Below are 24,070 nucleotides of genomic sequence, written 5' to 3' on the forward strand. Positions count from 1 at the left end.
GGCGGGAAAACTACCATTTGTTGATTTTCCACGCATAATGTTTTCTCACTCATTGTGAAAATTCCTAGAATTCTCACATCGTGTATTAAATGGTACACTATTTACCTACTAACTAAAACACAACAACAAATGAGATCTCCATGAGCACGATCGTGTTGGAAAAGAGGTTTGTGTGCGGAAAAATTGACGCCACTGCACAGTTTCCCCGCTGATTTGAGGCTCCTTCGCTTCCATTTCTTGCGGCTATGTTTTGTTAATGGTGATCGTTTTATTTTCATCATACCTCTGCCTGCATCCACACTGCTAAATTGTTTCTCGCATATAGTGGGGTTTTGCAAAATTTTCCCCTCTGGAAAACAATTAATTTTCTCAATGCATGCGTGCACAATACATGTGCTTTGGGGATGTTTGTTGAGATTTTATTTGCGGGTGGATGAAAGTGAAAATGCTTGATGGAATTTTTCATTGGTGAATTTCCATCTTTAAGAAGCTTTCAAGAAGGGATCTCTACAATGGGCTTTTACAGTGTACCTCTTGGCATTCTTGGATCGCACAGCTCTCACCTTCTGTCTCTGTCTCCTCCGCACCTTCGATCGGTTTGTGATCTCTTGTAACGATCTCTCTGGGGTTCGTTGGGTTGGTGTTGGCTTTCTCTCTGTCGCACTTGTGAAGCTGGGTGCGGTGGTGTGTAATGTTGCTGTGTTGCATCCGAAAGAGAAGACCATGGACTCGGGTAGCCGCCATATTGGATCGTGGAGTGAGGTGGCACTTCACCTACGTTGCAGGTAGACTCAGGTATGCGGCGGTGTACGATCACCGGTGATTTGTGTCGATTCCACGATCATCGCGATGGAAGTGTGTGTTTCAGCCACGATCGTACGTCCCAAATGTGGTGAAATTGTAGTAAGAGAGACGTATGTATTGGACAATGGTCGCAGATTGAGCCCCACCATTATGCGCAGTTGCCAAGAAATATTGGAGAGGTAGTGTAGTTTCAAACGGACACCTGCTGAAATCTTATAAGAATTACACCCAAAATTTACCCTCAAACCCACTAATTGTGATGTGTCGGTGTACATCAAAATGTGACATATTTACGTGATATTGTAGTTCATTGAAAGTGATTGTGGATTTCGCGCAAATTGTATGATAAATCCACCAGTCAACGACTTTGGAGCGAGTTTTGGACCAAAGTGGAAAGAAGGTGAGGAGTTATGCTCTCGATGGCTTTCTGACTTATATCCCCCCGCAAGTATGAGGTGCAAAAAAATCACCAAAATTTTGCAATTTAATCATCAAAATATGCAGAAAGCATACAAAAATCTCCCATTTGTAACTTCGTAGAAGTTGATTTGTGTAAATATACCTGATTTTTGCGCCTATTTGAGATTAAAAACTTTGAGGTTAACTCTTTGGGGCATTGAAGTCTCTTGTTGCGCGGGGTTAAAGAGGCGACAATGGGGATCCAATATTTGTTCTTTGCCGATCGTGAATTCACTTCTCAAGTGTCATTTTCCTGGACAATAGTGGTCTGGCTGTCTCCGTGTGTAAATTAAGCTAATTGTGTGTCTTTTTTTCTCTTTGTTTTTTTTTTTACCTTTTACCTCCACTCCATCGTCATCTTGTGCGCTCAGCAACCTCTGCATTCTGCTGGTGTGTATAGCATTGTACGTGCACCAATACACCGCAACACCCGCCAACCGTCTTCTGACAGGTACTCTCCTCCTGCCACTTCTTGCGGTTTGGTCTTCTTTTCTCCCCTCGCGATGGGTTCTTCTTTTTTTTTCTCAACCCAAACAACCCGCAATTAAGTCACTTTTCGAAGGGCTAAAAGTCACAACAAAGTGATGTTCTTTTGGGCTTCTATGATGGAAGAAAAATGAGAAACTACTACAACAATGCTTTACACCAATCCTCCATATATATATTTTTTTTAAATTGTGTTAAATCTTAAGACTCGATGCATAAAGACTCAATGGCGACAATTTGAGGAAATTTCTCAGATAACTTTCAATGCAATTTGCACGATTTGTGTGTTACTACTACAATCCTCCACCCATGAGCACATTTTTTGCATCACTCCCCAGTAAAGCCTCTACCGAGCAGCACATTCTCTTGCAATTCCCTCGGCGATATCGTTCCCAATATGAACGGTTTTATAGAGACGACCGAAGGGGATTTAACAGTTAGGATGCGAATTGAATTAATAAATTTCCTCTGAAAAAAAATAGTTATTGGTGGGACACGACGGGGGAACCAAATTGCGATAAATCTCTTCAGTTGTAAAGCAGCACTTATGGCGAAAGCTTACTCTGCTGGCATAAGAAGTTTCTAATATAGGTTTTGTGAAAAAGGAGAAGAGGTTGCATTGTGCGCGCGCGCGTGATTCTAAGTGCATTTGCTGTACTATAGTGTTTATCTTGTGGCCACTGCATTTACGTACATACTATATTGTACAATTGTCGCGCGAGATCTTCATGCCGGCAAATGTGGTCTCCTGGGTAAGTGAGGAAGTTGAAAGGAGGAGAGAAAAAGCATGATGAGAACTGGTTGATTTTTCTAGTTTGACACGTGAAAATTGTAGTTTTCACACTTCATTCACATTATTGGCAGAAGAGTTCTGACCGGCTTCTCAAATAGTCACATTGGCGCGGGGCAGGTCTTCGGGCATCCACATGGTGGAACTACAAACAACAACTTCTTCTTTTCCACAAACCAGCCCGGTCGGTGTAGTTGAACCTGATGTTTTCGGGTGGAACTTGATTTTTCCATTCATTGCTTTTTTTTCTACTCTGTAATTTTTATTTATTTACCTTCCAATCCACGTGATTCGCCATAGAGCTCCAGTTTTTACTCTCGCCGGTTGTTGTTTTTTTTTCTCTTAACCAGATGGGTGTGGGATTTGCAGCACGTGCGCGCGGGAAAATCCAGAAAATTTTTTTATACGGGGTTTGAATTTGTCTGACTCACAGACGGGACTTTCTCATAAATGTGGGCAGTTAGATTGATAAAAAAAAAACTGAAAAATAAAAAGCTGCGGTTTGTTAGCACATTTCACTGGTTAGTGAGAATAAATTAGTGTATGAATTATTTGGGGGGATTTTTGTGTGACATCGCGATTCGCAAGAAGCCATAAAAAATCTTACAATGTTTGTTATGGAGGATTGCGAAATTTGACACCATATTGCCAGGAGATTATTTGTCTTCTTATTTTATTTATTTTTATTTATAGCTTCCTTTTCCAAAAAAAAAAAAACTTTCTCACAGTTTTTTATGAAAGGAATATTTAGTTGTTTACAACAATTAATTAATAAAATGAAAAGACAATTAAGAAAAAAAAATTATTAAAATTAAAGAAATCTGAAATATTTTACCAAAGAATGACGCAATATTTGGAAAGAATACATAATGCTAAGACTTTTAATCAGACTGAGAAGTTTGTTTTTTAAGTTTAAAATTCATTTTTAGAATATCAAGCCGAATTCCAAAGTCAAGATTTCGAGATCTCAAAATATTTATTGGATTTATTTTAAATTAAGTTTAAAAAAATCGTGATCAACTTCAGTATCAAGATAATTCATCATAAGAAATTCTGAAAACATATTGACCTAAGCGAAAGCCAAAAATTAAAGGTGTTAGTTAGATGCTTAAATGTTTTTTTTATTTCATTTTTGATTTACTTTTTCAAATTCTAAATCTTCATGAATTAGAAAATGAAATATGTAGTGTAGATATTAATTCAAAATTGATCAAGAATAAGTTATAAGAGTTTTTTTCTTTGCTTTGTGGAATTTTATACCTTTTTAAGCGATTTTCTTAAAAAGGATTAATTTCCATAATGTTTTTTTTAGAATATTGTAAATTATACAATAACGTTTCAGTAGTAGTTGGTACATTAAAAAATAATTTTTTTAATATAATTCCTCAATCTTTTACCAAGTTTGTTCTTTGACAAAGTGTTTGTTGACTTTGACTTCATAAAAATTCCATAAAAAGTTTTTTTTTTATTTTGACAAAAACTAAAGAACTTCTTATGCAAAATTTGAAAAAAATTGGTTAAGATTGATTTTTTATACAATTTTGAAGTCAAAATTTGCAATATTAAAAAAAATCTGTGCAAATTTTGGTTAAATTTCAAATTGCAAAAGCAATCAAAACATTAAATGCAAAAGAAAATTATGCAATACCACAATATATTCGAAATTGTAGCTTCACGTCGTCTAAAAACTACTTGACATGGTAGCAAAATACTCAGTAGGAAGCACAATTTAATTCGCATCTTTAGAAATTAATTCAATTAAAATCATTTGGGAGCAATTTTGTGTTTAGTTGTAATAAGATTTTCTTGTACACATGAGATTTCAATCAAAAGAGATGATCAAAAGCATGATCTTGAGGATGATGACGGGGGTTATATATGGGTATGGTATGGAAAAAACGGCCAATCCGATGATGAGCGTAACTAAAAGACTTTGATCGAATGTAATATAAAATGAATGAGGCAGAAAGGAAGATGGAGGTGAATAAAAAATATAAAGAAGCGATTGAGAAATAAATTCTGTGAGAATAATTTTATTGCTAAAACATGTAACACGCGAAGCACCTCTAAATATGCTGGTATGTCGATGGGAGATGAGGTGGAGGCTGTGGAACAAAAATATTAAAATAAAAATCTCTAGATCAAGAGACGACGGTGATAAATTAAGTTAATGGGTGGGGAATTTATATGTAAATGATATCGAGACGTTTTAATATTATTGTGGTCTCAGCTGATGGTAAGATGTATACCTTCTTTTTTTTTGTTCTCTTGAAACAACCAAAGGGGGAGATCGAAGAAGGGAGTGTGAGAGAGAAAAAACGATGGCAAGAAAGGAAATACATGGACGCTCATTTACGTGTAGAGATTGTTGGTTGCTTGGGCTCTTTATTATTTCTCATTTTCTTTTTTTTCCCTCCTCTTAATCTAAAGTTAGAAGAAATTCAAGAATGATGATGCTGTGGATGGAACACGAGAGAACAAACGCCATCGTATAAAATTATTCAAATAAATTACGTCATCGTCCACAAGCGATATGTGAATGAGTGAGAGGAAAATTTAGGAGAATCAAACGAACGAAATTTGATGCTCTTTTCCCTTTGGCTGGGATGATGTGGTGTGGTTTGCTGCTGGACACACGAAGAAGATTGAGGTGGCTAGGAGTCCAGCAGAATGTGTATGAGATTACGAAGAAGTTGGGAGCAAAAAAAAAAAACGACCCATCTCTCTCGTGTTAAAATGTATCGAGATGTGAACCAAGAAAAAGAAATAATATATAAAGATCACACTGAGAGATTCCTCAGTCCGTCTTGCTCTCCGCGGCTTTAACCTCTTTCTTTAACCACCGAGAGAACCACCTCGCGTCCCACTGACTGATTGTGCCTCGTATGGCCTCCCGCCGACCCCTTTGCGTGGTCCATCGTGGAGCCATCTTGGAATTTTGGGAGGCTCAGACTTCTTTTCTTTTTCATCTCAAACCAATTTTTTCTCATTCTTATTTTTATTGCGCTCCCCCATTCCCCCAGCAACCACGAAACTCCACAACGTCCATTCCACTTGGAACTGGACGATGGGTTTCGCGCTGCGGGATGTTGGAGCTTTTTATTTCTCTTAGCAACAAAACATACAGAGAGTGGCTCAAAATGCGCTGCCTTGTCGATGCTCCGGCAAATTCACTTTTTGACCCTGCTCGATCTTTTATTTTCTTTCTTTCCCCCTCATGGTGTATCCATGAACAATTGAACAGAGCTTTTATTTCTCCTCATACAATACAATTCCAACAGGGCAAAAAGAAGGGAAAATAAAATAAGAGGGGACTCAAAAGTAAGCAGACTTTGATTATAATTTTAATTATTAACGAATAGTTTTTTTCTAGCACAGACACACACCAATTTTTGAATTATTATCCTTAATTCAGTATTCAGGTGGGAAATGTGCTGGATTCTTTGCACTATCATAATTAGTCAAAAAGAAAATTAAAATGGAAATATTTAAATAATAATCGCGGTATAAATCATGAAAAAAATAGCAGAGACACCAACCTTTTACTTCAGACTATCAATCAATTACAGATATAATCATCAAAAAATTTAAACTGAAAACAATACTAACTTTCTTAAGTTCCTTTAAGTAAAATAAGATAATAATCAGGAAAAATGATAGATTTATCAACTCCGTATATCCAAAAGTTAATTTTTTGTCCAACTAGCGCCATCTTTTGCACAAAATCACACTGGATTCTCAATTAGAACATCCGAGTCCGCTAACTTTTGTGTATTACCCAACATATCTTTAATTGCGTTTCCAATAAGTGAAGAAAAAAATATTTTCTGCGCAAGAACATTCAATTTTTCTTAGTGATTGTTTCATTTGATAAACACTGTGATTAAATAGCCACTGAAGAGGAGGGAGAGCTAACGTATATATAGTATGAAAAAGCACCGCAACAAATATCTCTCTCTCCACTAGACATGGCATTTTTCTCATTTGATCGCAATCTAAGGCAATTCCAAAGTTAATCCTTCATGCGTACTAATGAAAAAAAAAAATAAGAATATCATGGAGCGGTTGGTCTTTTTTAGTAAATGGCTCAATGTTGCTGTTGCCAACGAAGGGAAATTGTGTTTGTGATTATCCTTGAAGTTGTTTACCTTCTGTATTTTATATTATTTTCAGTAGTCATGCTAGTCACTTTGTTGCTATCAAAATTGACGTTTTATTTGTTTATTCCCCTTAATAACATATTGATTCGATTTATTACATTGAAATGAGTGATCTCATGTGGAAAAGCTGTCTCAAAATATTGGGTTCTCTCTTCTCTCTGTCAAAATTTATGTATACACATTAACTAAAAAAAATCATACGCCTATGAGACCATATTATATATAGCTCTGGGTGATCTTTATCTCTGTTGATCATGCGATAAGAAATTTATTTATGAAATTAATATTGATTTATACATTTGTGGGCAATTTTGGTGTTTCTCAGCCTATATGGGGGGTTTCTCTTAAAATAAAAGATTGCCGGTAGGGAATTATGAAATAGCACACTTTATATTTCCATTTACCATAAAATGCATTTATGGTCTTGAATTATTTTTGGTGTTGTAATCAAACACACATTGTCTATTTCTTAATACATAAATTTATTATCCAAAGCACATTGTCTTATTTACTGCATCTATCCCACCGCGATAAAACAGTTAGTCTTTTTGAAATTTAAATTAAATGAAAAAATCAAGAAAAATGTTAATAACACCCAAAATTCCATCATTTTGAGATTTTTTTGTTTGAGAAAGTGTCGCACAATTTGCATAAATCTTTTAATAGATTAATATTTTGTATGCTAACCGCAACATATTGGGATCGATCGTAAATTTTTTTTTAGAAATAACAACCGCACAAAAATCGAAAAATATTTTAGTAATTCTCTATCAATAAGCTGTATTGGAATTTATAAATTGATTTTGCATGTATTTGCATGTGGCAGGGTTTCAAATAAAAAAAACTGTGAAAATTAAGAAAAAAAATGCTATGAATTTATTTTATTCTCTTGAAGAAAATTTTAGAAAACAGTTTGAGGAAATGACCCACAAAAAATCCAATCAAATAAATTTTTCAAGATTTACCGACATTACATAGATCATTTGTGACTTAATCAGTTTTTTTTCATTATTTGCTTTGTTGATTTTAATCATTTAGATTGAAGAAAATCGTCTTCGCGCCTCAATGACTGACAAACTCAAGATCATAATAAATTATGGATGATTTTTAACCATGCATGGTCTCAAATTTTGAATATTTCCAAGGGTTCTAAATGATTCATTTCATTCTATTAAGGTCTTGATCTTTTAATTAAAAATACAAATGACAAATATTCGTTTCTATATAGTAGAAACAATCCTCGATTTTTTTTTCTCTCTGTAAATGCACGAAGCATAAAATACACTGTAAAAATCATTTTTGCACAATCTTGCTGATATGTTGCCAGTCGTTCTCATTGGAAAATGGGAAGTCTCTTTAGAAAATTCTTATTTTTTTTTTGTATCAAGATTCTGTGTGTTTCAACTGATTAATCGAATGAAAGGTTTTATTCAAATCAATCTGTGGAGTCTGCAGAAAATTATAAAAGAAACATTATAAAGCTTATTGAAAATAAAAACTCTTTAATTTATGGTTCAGAGCAAAAAGGGTTTGAGGAGAAGAAACAAACTAGGTAATTAAACGAATTTTTTCTATAAAAATTCCATTGGGTATCCTAGTGTTAAAATCCTCGCGCTCATGAAGCAAAAGATCAAAGGTAGAAAAGGTAGTTATAGATGTAAAATGTCTCTGCAAAAACCCTGAGCAACAGACCTCCTCTCTGAAAATTTCCTCATTATTTTATTGGGCACTTGGTGTGGTGAAGAAATAAACCAACGCGAAATATATAGCGAATAATTATGCTAATTTAGTTTTAGCACATCAATTAAATTGACGAGTGTTTGCTAGTATATTTTTTCTCTCCTTCATTTTACAGCGTAATAGATGGTTGAATGAATAAAAAAAGCAACGTCGGAATGAGAGGTTGTAGATGATGGATAAAAAAAGAGCAACTCACAAGGCGCCGCGAAAAAAAAGTTAATGCTGACGGGAACTCGTACAAATTATTGCGTCTTTTTATTAAATTTTTGTTTGTCTAAATAAGTTCTTGTGGTTTTGATAACGTTAAATTCCATATGATTGTTGTTTTTTTATGTTCGCGTTTGTGAGCTCTGAAACGAATCATAAGATCCCACTTGATCAATTTTATCGCGCGATCTCGTGGAGTTTTTTTTGTTGTTGATTGTCTTGTTTTTTTTTGTGTAGGTATACAAAATCAATTTAGCGATTCTGGCAAGAAAATGCGGAGGAATGTTTTGGCTGGGCCCGCAATGGGTGAATGGGTTTCGGGAACAGGTGAATATACCGAAAAAAATACTAGTTGAGAGAATCCCTTTTTTGGGGGTACCTGTGAATGGGCGTAATGTGATTTTGCCGGATTGAGGAGGAAGAATGCGATGACTTGTGCCACGTGGTGAAGAAACCAGAAAAACTTGATATGCTGTATTTTGAATATATGCGGTGTAGTAATTTCTTCAATTCTTGGGTGCACGATTGAGGTTCACGATGTAAAAGGGAAGCGGGAGCTGTTCTTCTGGATTTTTTTAATTTCGACAGGGAAGGAGAGCCACCACCTTCGGATGACTGTGAGAATACCATCCGACACAGAGACACACAAATTTATGGGGTAAAACTGGTTAAAGAAATCCCTCGGACTGTTTGATTTCTTTAACGTTGTTTGCGCCTTCTTGTTTTTTTTTCCTTCATCTTCATATCAACCCAATGCTGTGCAACTCTTGTACCTCCTTTTGTTCTTCCTACCGTATGCGCGGGGACACAGCAGAGAAGGGAAATCTTCTGTCGCATGGAGTATAAGAATTTTTTGAAGATCATGTGAATGGAAATTGCTGCACAATCGTGGCCGGCACACGAACAGGCTGTTCCATTGAGGACAGGATTTTGTATTGCCGCCACTACTGGTCTTGTTGGTGGTTCATCCAGTTTTGTGATTTTCCGGATCGCTGGTGAGACACACAACTCTCACAGCTGATGAGTCTCTCATAGGGACTCCCCGAGAGGAACTTGTTTATCATCTTCTAAATTCACAAGACTGGTTAATGATGAAGAGGCGCCGGATGATTATATTGAGATGAAAAGAAAGAAAAAAAAAAGTGTAATGCTATTTTGTGGTCTCGTGACTCACTTTCAGTTGCAATCCGTGAGGGAGAAATGTTTGTTTACAAACAAAAATTCCTGTTTCACCAATCAGGATTTTCACTATCACAGTGGTTGTTGTTGTTTCAACGGAAGATGATTCTCAACTTGCAGGTTTTTTCTCTTCTTGTTTTGCAACATTTAAAAAATATAGGTATAGGCATGTGTATATATAATGATGGCATTCTCTCTACAGTAGAGCCACGAAACGTAAAAGGATTCGCTGCGAAGCCATAATTAAATTTTATGTTGTAATATATATTATTATTTAAACTATAATTAAATGTTATACAGAAAAACTATGCATTTTTTCTGTATTACACATACATACTTTGTTGTGTAAGACGAAGGTGTCAAGCAGGACACCACTGTAAATTAAATTATTTGAATCGCCCAAGACGATCTATTTTTTTCTTCTATTTCCCATGAAAGGTTTTAATATTAAAAAAATTGATAAATTGGTTTTTTTTCGAGGTTCATTGAGATTGTAAAAATTAATTTTTTTTATAAAACTTTTAATAATAACTTGTAATACTTTTTTAGAAACTATTTTAAATTGTTTTTAAAATTATTTCATAGTATTGATTAATGAAATCTTTTTAATAAAATTAAAATCATATCAGCTGTAAATTAAACTCTTTGCATAAAAAGGACTAAAGTTAGTTTTTGTTCCCTTTTCCCAATTCTCACGTTTTTATTTAAGACAAGAAATTGAGTATTAATTTATGCTAAAGAGATTTTTTATACGACAAAAAATAGTAATATTTTAAAATATGCTGCAAGAGGTTTGCTTTTTCGTGTGTGTACAAGAAAAAGGTTTTATCTGATTAACTTCTCCACTTTCGCTATTTTTCTGCACACCACTGCAAAACAAGAGATTCCCGCATTAATGAAAATCAAGTAATGATGGTATACTGCAATCTACCGAAGAAGTAATCATGTTGAATTGTGGGAAATTTTAGAGACACCATAAATATCACATAATAAAAATGAGCATATATCTTACGGGAGAAATTTAATGATCAGCGAGACCTTTCTGACGAGGTCGAGATTATCGAAAATCACCCTGAGGGCTTTCACAGGTGATTGTGTCCTACTCTCATGGTACACACGAAAAAAAAAAGAGCGCCCAATTGCACGTCAAGACCTTCGCTTATTGGGTATACCTTACGTAAATCACCCCGGTTGACTCTCCGCGCGAAGAGCGCTGCGGCGGAGAATATTAGGAAGCCCATCGTGATAAAAATTGAGATCATGCACTACAGTGCATAAATATTTTTCAATTTAGCCCGATAATGATCTGCCATCGGAGTGCAGAAATTATACCCACTCGCTCGATGGGGAGAAGGGAAATTATCTCAAGGTTCGGTGTGCCATTCCTCGTGCATCTCATTGAAAGTGATTCTTCTCAAGGATTTACCTACACGCCACATTTCCAAGAAGATGACAAAATATATAACAACGTCCACCTCGAGTGAAAAACCTTCAGTCATGCAAATTTTTTCTTCACAACATTTTTCCCATATAAACCAAAGAGATGCTGAAAAGTCTGCGTTTTGCTTTAGCTGAAAAGATGAAACTGTGCAAGATGGGGCTTCGCGGAAAAAAATAATTTTAGAGCCAATTCCAATATGCTACACGTAGTGCAATTTTAAATGGCCTCCATTTGGTATTTTCCAAGAAGTGCAATAGAGGAATTTTCCAGAAATTAACAACAATGTTGTATGTATGGAGTTTCGATGCAATTGTGAATGGTGTGTGAATGAATGGGTCTGGGCGGAAAATCCTTGGGAATATTAATCATTTACCTACCTATTTATAGTTTCCTCCGCACCCTTTTCAATTGATCGAAAAGAATAATCAGGTGGAAATTGTGTGCCGTACAATTTTACCCATTTACCATATATATATATATATATATATATATATATATATATATTAAAAGTAAAATAAATTAAAAAGAACAATTAAGTTAAAAGTTGAGCTTAAAGTCAATTAAATAAACAGCTGTTGTACAGCAATTTTTGAGAATTTGTAAAATTCTAGCGTTTAACGATCCTTTCTTAAATTTAACGTTTCATAATTCAATGACTCTGAAATATTTTTTCTACTTTATTTAAACAAATCTTATTAAAGATTTCAAAATTAAAAGAAAAATCATCGTTCAGCAACGGGAAACACCTAGAATTTATTCTATAGAATCTCCCACTAATCATAAAAATTTCCCTTAATCAATTTATTTTAAATTCAATAATAACTGAATTAATTTTAAATTTTACCTTTTATGCATAAATCGCCACTCTTTTCTCGCACATGATTGTATCTGCTGCATTGTTTGGCTCCGATGCAATCACACCGCAGACAATTCAATCACAAAGGTTATGTCTTTGAGAGTGAAATCCCCCTCTTTAGCCAACCGCTGTGGGGGGAATTTTTCATTCATATTGCGGGTGTATTAAAAAATTACTCAAGCAAATCTATGAATGGATCGGTCGTGCGAGTCAGTGAATAAAGAAATACAGAGTAGTAATTTCAATTGTAAGAAAGGAAGAAGAGATAATTTATTCGCAAGACGGCAAATTGCTCATTTCTTCTTTCTATTCGTCAATACTGAAGATGGGTAGGGAGGGAGCATTACCTACGCGCACGTGGAAGTGGAAAATTTTTGCCCTTGGTTGCACTCCCGCCCTCTATTGCGGGAGTTTCTTTCTTTTTTTCATCGATGAGAGACGTGTGCGGGTGAATCGTGCGCGCGGGCTCGTGCAGGTTGCAACTGCGGATGTAGCGTGGAAACCAGTCCAAATGATCGTGCATGCGGCAAAATTTTTCGAGAACGTGATTTTCTAGTTTGACTTTTAATAAACAACTAAAACCAGAACGTGTTTGATTTTGCTGCCACCTTCTGGGTTTCTCGCTCTCTTGGTGCTTCCCTCTCCATCAGCATCTTGTCTGGGTGTCTGGGTATTTTGCCTTCTTTTTTTTTCAGTACATATCCCAACTTCTCAATGAATCCACACAGCGATGTAAACGTCTTCCTCCCTATGCATCATCTTCCATCCTTTCCATCGTCACCAATAATGGACAAAAAGGTCCTTTTTCTTGCAGTGAGCAACTTATCCCTGCAACATTATGATCACAAGGTGATGCTGAACGCTTGATCTTTTGAACTAGTTTTTTATGCTCTCAACTTCTGGCGCCATGTGCGCTTTTTTGCAGGTGATTTTTCCATGTGAGAAATTTTTGCAAACCTGCTTGAGAAACTATGTATATGCGCTACTGTATGCAAGTGACTAAACTCCCAAAAATTTTATTGACTTTGGCTACCTTTTTTTTTGCGCGTCCCACCTTCTTCGCATCTCTTCATGGATATATGACTGATTGTGGCGTCTTGTAGGTTTTATAACGTGCCATCTTTGGGTGTGTATGCTTTGTTGAAAAATTTGTATAGTGGAACAGGTTTTTAGCATATTATGGAATTTGTGATAGGTTATGATTTTTATTTACTTGTTTATTTTTTTGTCATTGGTGTTTTTCCTTTCATTTAAAATTTCCTCAATTTATTCCGGTTCTTTTTCGTGCATATCAAAAAATTTCCTACTTTCGACATTTCTGGAAAAAAATGACGCATTCAGTGCACGCACAAAAACCACTTTTTTGGAATTATTAATTTCTTAATTATCTTTGAAGGAAAAATTTAAATGTATCACAGAATGTATTTCCAGGTTGAAGAAGTACTTATAAAAAAAATCAAGAAAATTATTGTAGACACTGAAGAGATATCAGTTCTAAATGGAGTACAGGAATATTTAAAAGGATGCCTTCACAGTTGATCCTATCATCATTACCTCAATCAGTTCCATATAATCATTGACACAACCCTCAATGACATTATCCTTTGTTATGCAAATATTATCTCAATTCTTTTAGCCATTTTATCCGGTGCATATCAATTTCCCCACGACATATCTGTGGTCAAGAAATCCCAGACAGTAGCAGAGAGAGGGAGACTTCTATAGAGGTTGTCTCGTGATGGCAAGAAAAAATGCATTTGTGGAGTGCCATAAAGGAAACAGAGACACAGACATGGAGGATGTTGCGCAATTTTCGAATGTGCTTCATACGCAATCGATGTATTAATTATTAATTAATCGGTCAGTGAGACACACGCGTGTCTCACTGAACTTTCCATTTACGAATCGCGTGAGATTGATCGTTCAGATATATTTTAATTCGTGGTGATTTTACAAAATGTGAAATTTTGCATCGCGCGCGAAAATGTCAGAGGTTGTGGATGCTATATATACAATAACGGTGGGGAGGCCACAAAGGGAGGCAGCGAAAAGGCCATTACACAGATGGAAGTTTTTGATTTTTCTTATATGGGTACTTGAAGAAGAAGAAAAAAAAAGAAGTCTGTGGGCTCTTAAAATGTCGCATTCATCCTGCATTTTATCGGTCACTCAAGGGTATAGCCCCTTTTTCGCGTTGTGCTGAGTCCCACGGAAAGAAGGTGCCGTGCGTTGCGACTAAAATATGCGAAAATTTACTGCAATTAGCTCTATAATCCGCCAAGAGAGTATATTCGCGGGGTTTTTTATCTATTTCAAAAGTAGCGACAGCTGCAGTAGCCACCACATTGGAGTTTGTGTGTCGCAATCAAATCAGTGTACAAATGTTTATTGAAAATGCTTGGGACATTTCACGTTTGCCGCTTACACGGCTGATAGTGCAATAATAATAACAATAATAAATGAAGTTGCATTGGGCGCTCTGAAGAAAATTTCATTATGCTCCGAATGACCCAAAAATAACCCAACTAGGATTACAATCAATATTAACCTGCTGGCCGCCAAGACCTTGGAGCTTCCTTAGAGCGCCAAGGTGGGGTCGTTGAACGACCCCAAGAAGGAAGTCGATTTTCTCATAAACTATAAAACCGGGAACTGTCGGGTCACTACCTTTAGACTCCTTATATAGTCCTCTTGCCCCTTGCATCACAAATTCGCCACCCGGAATCACGCAGAAGAAGATATTAGGGAAAAACATTTTTCATTCCTTTTTCACATTTTCTTCCTGAGAAATTTGCCACGAAGTTGACCGCAACTGCTATTTTTTTTCACTACTTCCCCATATTCCCCTCACTTCCCGCACCGTGATAAATGGCAATATTTCTCGAATATTCTTTATTGTTTTGCACATTTATATGCTTCTAATTATGTTTTGTTGTTTATGTTACTTATTCGCGATAATTCTGACACTGAGAAGGTAAAGTGAGAAAGTAAACACAACCCTTCAACCCCCTTCAACCATATGATTTATGATGTGACTAACTTCATTCTAAGAAATTTTCCGCAGCATGGCCGTTACACCAATTTTTGAATTCCCTTCTTCTACATTTTCCTTAATAACTTTTCTTGTGGTGGACGGATTGAGCTGAAATTTTTACACAACCTCCTCAGATAACCAAAGAACTTATTTCCAAAAGATGGGAACGCTAACGTTTATATTTATTAAGTTATAGCACGAAATATAGGGCTGGGGTCGTTCAACGACCCCGCTTGGCGGCCTAGAGGTTAAGTAATTTTTTTTTGCCACAAGATGGCCATGTATTAGTGACACCTGGTGGGAAATTTATTTGAATGAAAATTACCTATATAATTTGTTTAACATCGATTGAAGGAAGACAATGGGGTCGATTCTGATAAAAATATTTTCTTACCTAACAAAATTTTTTGCAAAATTTTGACAGTTAATGTTTTAAATCAGATTTGATCTATAAAAGAAAAATGAAAAATTTGCTGTTCCCTAGAAAAGTAATTTTCCTTCAAAAACCGGATTAAAGAGAGAAAATAAAATGTCAAATATCATAAAATTTTTCCCAGAATACCAAAAATCTCACAACTAACTAACTGGAAGAGAAGAAAAAGAAAGATTTATATAAGAATCTACCCCAATATCAAGGATATATAAGGAGCTAATTTTATTTCATTTGTTGATTAATTTTCTGACCGTTTTTTTCTTAAAATATGAAAATATTTAATGAATTTCTGTGAAAAAAAACTACATATAAAAAGTTTTTCTTCACAATAAAAAATAGCCCCTTTCGAACGTACTAAAATCTGTTTAATTTTGGGTTTATCCATGCATCCTCTCACAAACTTTCCTCTGATTGCAATATAACGCAATAATATTCACAGCCCCTTTTCGGTCTCACTTATTAACTTGAAATTTTCAGGAGGTTACAGACTGCAAATGCGAAAATTATGGAGATTCCAAAGATTGCGTACCATTAATTTGCGAATGCCTCTCTATCCCAAAATGCGAAAGCACCCCGCACTCGATGGTGGTAACGAAATGGTGATGCAATTGACCTGGGAGATAAATTAGTTTGTATGGGATGGCTAGTTAAAGTGATTCTTGGCTTTTAGAAAACATTCCGGAGATCAGCAAAGTGCTAAATTTGTCCCTGGGTTGTTTAGTCTCTCTCAAGCACAAAACTCTTCTATCTATGTATATGTATATAAATATATAAATTGGATGTGAAGAGGCGAAAGCTCTACTAGAGAATTTATATATATTACATGTGCACGACACCGATATTTTCAATCAACATTTATTATTGGGAATTATTTATATTTTATCTAGTGGTGTGTACACACAGAACAAACTGGAAGAATTTTCTAATTACATGCACATGCATATTGGCAATTCCAATAACCACGGACATATTTCTAATTTAAAATATGTTGTCAATCGTATTTTGTATTGATCATAGCAAAAACACGGGTATTTTGCAACGAAATAAGTATTTTCATACCGAGATATGTAGTTCTCTGTGCGCATTAAAATCATCCCATGTTGTCAGATTAATGAGACTTTGTAGAATATTTTATTGTTCTGTAAATAAGTAATACCTACAAATGAAAAATAGTCATGTGGATTATATACTTTTGCGCAATGCACAGCAAATCAGATTATTGTAAAATTAATATATTATTTGTTATGTTACTTATTTTTATTTACGAGAAATATTAGAAAAATCAGGAAAATTCTTTTTAGAATAAGTTTTGCAAGAAAAGGAATTTTAGAAATTGTTTCGCACATCTCTGTGTGCTAAAAATAAAGGCGAAAAAATAACAATTTTTTTTGATAATTTGAATATCTTATTTAGCATGAGAATAAAATTAACATTAAATTTGTTTTTTGTTGAAAAACTTCGTAAGAATTTTTAAAAATTCAAAACGTTCTTGAAAATAATTAATTACTTTATCTATTTCCTATAATAATTGTATTGTTACGAACTCGACCCCCGTGACGAAACTTCCCGAAGATGGCGACAGTGAAAAGACTCTGGGATTCCTCTTGTATTAATTTATTGAACCCAAATTCTGTCTTCCACTCTACGTTCTCCCACTCGGGGAGGAATGCTGCTCGTTTCCACTCGGGGATGGCTGCCCCTCAACTCCCTCGGCTCCTGCTCGGGGAGGAGTCGCTGCTTCGGTTCCACTCGGTGACGGCTGCCTCAACTCCCTCTCACGCCCTGTGGTGGGCGGCTGAATTCCCTGCCTTCACACAGGGATCGTGCTCGCTCGGCTTGACGGCGAGCTGAGCCCCCGACACGGTGGTCTCGGGTTCCGTTCGGCTGTGTGTGGCGGCCGAATCTCCCTGCCTTTCTCTCGGGGATCGTGCTCGCTCGGCTTGATGGCGAGCTGAGCCCCCGGCACGGCTGTCTTCGGATCTCCTCGTGGGTGGATTCGGGTTTTGACTTTGCTGGCTTTCGCTCGGTTTCCGCTCGGCTCCGGCTCGGCTCCGCCCGCTAGTCCAGGGCTTTCGCTCGGCCTCCGCTCGGCTCCAACCGGCTCCGCTCAGCGTATCTGTATGCGTAACGGTCTTGCGGTTTCCTCTTGCCGGAGGTCCGCACCGCGAGTGAGTTCGCAACAGAGTGTCTCGCTGCGGTGGAACGCAGCTCTATTTATAACTCTCTGGGCGGCACTCGGCTGCGCTCGGTGCCGCACGGGTTCTTTTCGCTGGCGAGGCGTAACATGCGCTTGGCGTGGCACTCGCTTCGGGAATTTTCGTGGGGATTTCGTACGCGTTATTTTCTCGGGCGTAACAATGCCCCCACCTTTTGGACTGATCGTCCCGATCAGACTACAACCTTCCGGATAAGCCCGAAAATAATCGATTTTAAAATTCTTCCTTTTTCTATTTCTTATTCTTTTCTTTTTAATTTAATTCTCTCTTTTTTTTATTTCATTTTTTTTTTCTTCTTTTTCTTTTTTTTTTTTTTTTTATCAATTTTTTTTTTTTTTTTTTTTTTTTTTTTTTTTTTTTTACCCATCACCAAATTTTCTTATTTGTTATACCCGTCACCATCTGCCTGTTTCTCCTCTAACTCTCGCTGCCCACTGATTCTCCAATCCTTCTTCTGGCGTCGTTTTCTTCCGCGTTCGCTTCCGCTGTCGTTCGCGCCGACAAGCTGCCGGAACCAGGCGGCATTCCCCTGAACCACTCGTCAGGAATTTCTCTTCCTGCGGTGCTGAGTGTCTTTTCTTTCGCGTCCGCTTCCTCAGACGAATTCTCCTTCGTTTCTTCCGTTCGGGTGGTATCCGAGTCGCTATACGACTGAATGCCTCGTTCCAATCGTCCATCCGTAGACAATGGTTGCAATTATTTCGCAGTCCATTCGCTGGCTGCAACGAACCCCATGTCTCTTCTTGGCGCTCCGTACAGTCTCGGAAGTACTCGGGTCGAGAGCTACGAGGTATCCCGGGATTAAATGATCGTGCCTCTGCTGTTCGTTCCCGAACGGTTCTCCAGCTGTTCGGTCCAATAGCGACTTTCATGGGTGAGATTCTTCGGCTCCATTCACGGGGGGAATCTTCTCCAACGACCCTGATGCTTTCCCAGTCGACACCGATGTTGAGCTTCTTCTTGCATTCTCCTATCGGACTTATCGGGTCCACGGTTGCTTCTAAGGCTGACATCTCGATGGGAACAGGTTCGTGAGCGACTCCGCCGTCTCGCTGAATGTACTTGTGCTCATCGGAGGCTTGTGTTCGCTCTCCTTCGTCTTGGTTCGGCTTGGAGGATGCCTCGCATCTTTGTAGGGGTAGATCCATCGACAAGTCCGACATCAATTTCTCGACTGCTGTTGGTGAACTCTCCAACCTCTCTTCATTTAGTGCATCTTTCTGAGGTGAGGCTTCTTCCAACTGAATTAGTGGGTCGGCTCTGGACGCCACGATTGCTGGTGGGGCTGCAATTTGGGGCAGCAATAATTGGGCCGTTTTGTATGTCCGGCTTATAGAATTTAATTGGCGAGTTTGCTCGTCGTGAGTCTCTCGCAAAGTGTGAAGTTCTTCGGCTAGCGCATCAAGTTTGGCGCATATTGCCATTAGGAAGGCCTCCAATGGATCGTGTCCAATCGCCTTTGGTTTTAGTGTAGCTTCTCTGCTCATTTCGGGTGTCGCCATCATCTTCGGGGGGCATTCGTGGAATCCTACCGACTGCGCCATTGTTACGAACTCGACCCCCGTGACGAAACTTCCCGAAGATGGCGACAGTGAAAAGACTCTGGGATTCCTCTTGTATTAATTTATTGAACCCAAATTCTGTCTTCCACTCTACGTTCTCCCACTCGGGGAGGAATGCTGCTCGTTTCCACTCGGGGATGGCTGCCCCTCAACTCCCTCGGCTCCTGCTCGGGGAGGAGTCGCTGCTTCGGTTCCACTCGGTGACGGCTGCCTCAACTCCCTCTCACGCCCTGTGGTGGGCGGCTGAATTCCCTGCCTTCACACAGGGATCGTGCTCGCTCGGCTTGACGGCGAGCTGAGCCCCCGACACGGTGGTCTCGGGTTCCGTTCGGCTGTGTGTGGCGGCCGAATCTCCCTGCCTTTCTCTCGGGGATCGTGCTCGCTCGGCTTGATGGCGAGCTGAGCCCCCGGCACGGCTGTCTTCGGATCTCCTCGTGGGTGGATTCGGGTTTTGACTTTGCTGGCTTTCGCTCGGTTTCCGCTCGGCTCCGGCTCGGCTCCGCCCGCTAGTCCAGGGCTTTCGCTCGGCCTCCGCTCGGCTCCAACCGGCTCCGCTCAGCGTATCTGTATGCGTAACGGTCTTGCGGTTTCCTCTTGCCGGAGGTCCGCACCGCGAGTGAGTTCGCAACAGAGTGTCTCGCTGCGGTGGAACGCAGCTCTATTTATAACTCTCTGGGCGGCACTCGGCTGCGCTCGGTGCCGCACGGGTTCTTTTCGCTGGCGAGGCGTAACATGCGCTTGGCGTGGCACTCGCTTCGGGAATTTTCGTGGGGATTTCGTACGCGTTATTTTCTCGGGCGTAACAGTATGTAAAATAAATTTAAATTTTCACCTCAAATCTTATGGGAAGTTTAAAAATATTTTTTTTATTAATATTCTAATTTATTTCTTTCGTTTAATTTCAGTGGCAATTTTTGCAGACGGGTCCAAGTAAATGCAGCGCACCAGTGTTGCATTTTCACTGATGAATGGAATGATGTGATGAATGCCATGTGAATCCTCAGTTAAAAGTCCTTTTAGGTGATAAGAGAGAAGAGACCCAAGTGCCATAAATGAGATTTAAAGTAAAAGTCAAAGCCTGTGTGGAAAAGCTTATAACAAACGTAAGGCGAGAAGAAGGAGAGAAATGTGAATTGGCGCTGAACAGGTAAAATCACTTTAGGAGAGAAACCAAGAAGTGTGTTGTGTTGGATGGTGATCGTGGAAGAGGGACTATCGTGTGGAGATTTAATGGAACTTTTCAGTTCTTCTATCATGGTAAATGCCTACCCCTTGTGAATTTACGACGACAATTGAAACCATCCTCTCTATGTGAGCATTTTTCCATCCAACACCTCACCAGGTCGCATAATCATATAATTTAACACTGTGCTCGCGGGACTTGGTGAAGATAAGAAGTTGGTTAGTGGATGTGATGTGTGGATGAAATTCATACTGAACCCATTGATTTTCTTTTTTTTTCTCTATTGCTGCGTGAGATTATACATACCTACAACATACCTACCTAAATAAGAAATAAGGAGGACAAGAAAAAATCACGCGCGGGGTAGAAGAAACGCGTGAAGCTCAAAGTGAAGCGAAAAAGATCGCGAATTGCCCATAAAATATTCAAATTGAAGAGATTTAAATAATAAAACAAATTCTTATATATTTTAAATAATAGTAATCGCGCATAAGATAATAAAAGAGCAACATAGTGAAATAAGGTAATTTAAATTCTCGTCGCGGACTTAATGTGTAACGTGAAATAGAGGAAAAAGATTGCAATATTCGAAGGAATATAATATACATACTGTAAGAACGAGAGGTGAGATCTCCCGAAGACAGCTAAAAGGCGCGCATATATAGGCATATTATGTATGTATGGCAAAAAAAAAAGAGCTTGAGTGTGTGCCGCCAATGTTAATGGGAGAGAACATAGAAACTTATATCATTTAATTGGGATTAAAGTGCATAAATTATGTGCCGTCTTTCTCACACAGAAAACCATTCTCGCTCGCACGCACAGCAATATTGCTCAAAGCAGTGAATGAACATTAAATTTAAATTTATTTATAATCAACCAACTTCTCGTTTTTCATTCAACTCATAATAATTATTGCAATATTTCTCTGTGTTTATGAACTTTTATATTACCTACTTACACAAACTCCGGCTACCAGGACGCATTTTTCTGGAGGTGCTTCGTGAAAAGCACAAAAAAAGATAACAAGGACAAGTAAATGATCATTAAGTGCAATAAGAGATATACCCCTTGAGGGAAATAAAGAGACAGGAAGGACAATGAAAGTGATTAGGAAGTGTTGAATATAATATATAATTGAGTTCTGAGAAAACAATTTTATAAGGAAGAAAACGATGATCTCACCGAAAGCTGCAAAGTCAGATTCATCCCCAGAAGGGGTAACTACATCCATGCCATTGGAATTAACCACAGACACCAATACATCATCAAATCCACCTGCAAGTCCTGCAGGAGATTTGGCAACAATGACGAATGTTAATGTACTTGATTTACACAAAAGTTACGTAGAGAGTCCAAAAATACAGGAGAATTCTCTAAAGGATGATCATGTGAGCATCTATGGGAAAATCCAGGGAGACAATCTCATTGGAAATCCGAGAGTTTTCCACCAGGAACAGGATGTTCCATTGCATGAACATCAAACAGCCATCCTACAGCGTGTAATCTCCCCTGGGGATCATCTAATCGACGGTCGACTGATGCAGGTAGGCGATGGGAAGGATGGCACAGAGTCCATCTTAATTGTAGGCCCCAATGGGGAGAGTCAGCAAATAATTGGGCGGCAGATAATAAATGGGGAGCACCACATTCTAACGCGTAACGAAAATGGGGATCATATTATAACGCGCATCGTAAATACTCACACAACTCATGCCCCATCCCCAACACATCCATCGCATCCCGAGAGCGACAGTGGCCCAGGTATTGTGTACACGGATCAGCTGCCGGAAACGGTGCTCCAGTATGCAGACAGTCGCGATGGGATAATCACAAAAGTACCGACTGAGATCCCCGAGACGATCTATGAGAACAATTCTGCGGACCATGTGCGACAGGGGCAGATTATCTACACGCACGGTGAGCCAAAGAGCCACCTGATTGCCACTGGGAAGGCAAGTGAGGACGGTGAGGGTGGTGAGGGCAATCCACCGGATGTGGCAACATCGTCAGCCAATGGTGCACCAAATGGGACCCTTGTGGGGGATAAGATGTACGAGAAGCCCCAGATTGATCTCATTTACGACGATGGCAATAAGACAGTGATCTATACGACGGCATCGGACCAGAAGAGCTTGGAGCTGTATGCAGCAGCCACGGGTAGTGAATTAGGTCTCATTGGGGAGACGCATCAAGTGGTGGTGCAGGGAGGTATTCAGTACGCCCAGCAGCCCGGGGCGCCCACATTGTTTGTAGTGCAGGAATTGGATGAAGGAGGCAATATCGTCAGTTCCCACCAACTAAGGTGAGTCACATACTATTTTTTTTATCGCAAACAGAGAGATTTCGATTGACTACCAGTAGCAATTATAAATTTACCATACAAAAAATTCTTTTAAACAGTTTTTTAAAGTTTTCATTAAACTCAAAAAATAATGGAGCGTGTTGGATTCGAACCCGCGTGATTAAAATAAGATAGCTCAGTGCTTTAACCGATTGCCCCATCAATCTTCTCACAAAAAAATATAAATGGTAAAAAGTAAATTGTAAATAAAAAAATATACTTACTTAGAATATTGCTGGAATTTCTCCATGTTTGGTTTTACCATTACCATCACCCCTTGTGTTGTTATGTGGAAATTCCGCACCATTCCGCATTCTTCTCTAACCTTTCCGTGCAAGAGCAAAATATTGTTAAATGTTTATTGTTAACAAGACAACATCCCACTGATTTTCTTCATTGGGAACATTCATTCATTTTGTGAGAGAGACAAAATTACAGTCCCTTGTCGAACATTTCAGACAAACCTTTTAATAAATTTTCCCCCTCATACGATCACTCTGCGCGTGATTGATGATCTTGAAACGTGCGGTTGCACTATAAAAATTCTCTCAAATCAATTTTCCAATCCTTCCACTTCTTCATTTTCGTTGCAATTAGGAGCACATTAGTGGAGTCAATCGAGGTCTGTCTGTGTATATTGCTCATGACACATTAATCGCCTCTATATTACGTTAATATCATATTGAAATTTAACAAATTTTTTGATCCGTGTCCAAATTGGAAATATATAAAATCCAAAGTGGGGCACAGGAGGAGTGAAATTTAAATTGAATTGTTGAATGGTTTAATATGTAAAAGTACCTAAAGAACCTCATGAGCGACACACGCATTAGGTGCAACATTTAAATACAAAAAGGGCTATATGCATAAGCATAATATGTATGTAATATGTATATAGCTGGAAGGTAAGAAGAAAAAAAGTCATTTCTTGTGTACACAGCAATGTTAATTTTGGAGTGAATGGGGAAACTGTCAAAATGTTCAATGGGTAAAATAATATAGGCAGCATGACATCAATCCACGTCGCAGTGAAAGAAAAGGAGATGGAGTGAAATCAAAACAAATTTCAATATTAACTCCGAGAAAAGCTCACGAGGCATATGGATATGTAGAAAAAAAATTGATTTTGCATGACACACATTTAATTCACTCCAAGACTCGGTGAGTTACCTACGC

General features: G+C 38.2%; 1 protein-coding gene across 16 annotated transcripts in view; it reads left to right on the forward strand.

Moving 5' to 3' along the window:
* The first annotated feature begins 203 nt into the window (after positions 1–203).
* The window catches only part of LOC129793087 (protein grainyhead), a 102,083-nt gene continuing 78,216 nt past the window's right edge, over positions 204–24,070 (forward strand). For 10 of the 16 annotated variants that reach the window (XM_055832676.1, XM_055832670.1, XM_055832677.1 and 7 more), the window contains exons 1-2: positions 204–1,204; positions 20,273–22,855. In XM_055832676.1, the coding sequence (XP_055688651.1) occupies positions 21,726–22,855 (1,130 nt within the window). In that variant the 5' untranslated portion in view covers positions 204–1,204; positions 20,273–21,725. Of the gene's footprint in view, positions 1,205–2,223; positions 2,502–20,272; positions 22,856–24,070 lie in introns of those variants that run through there. The other 6 variants (XM_055832679.1, XM_055832681.1, XM_055832669.1 and 3 more) reach the window with 5 other exon arrangements.

This window comes from Lutzomyia longipalpis, chromosome 3 (assembly GCF_024334085.1).
Source record: "Lutzomyia longipalpis isolate SR_M1_2022 chromosome 3, ASM2433408v1".
Taxonomy (NCBI): Eukaryota; Metazoa; Arthropoda; class Insecta; order Diptera; family Psychodidae; genus Lutzomyia; species Lutzomyia longipalpis.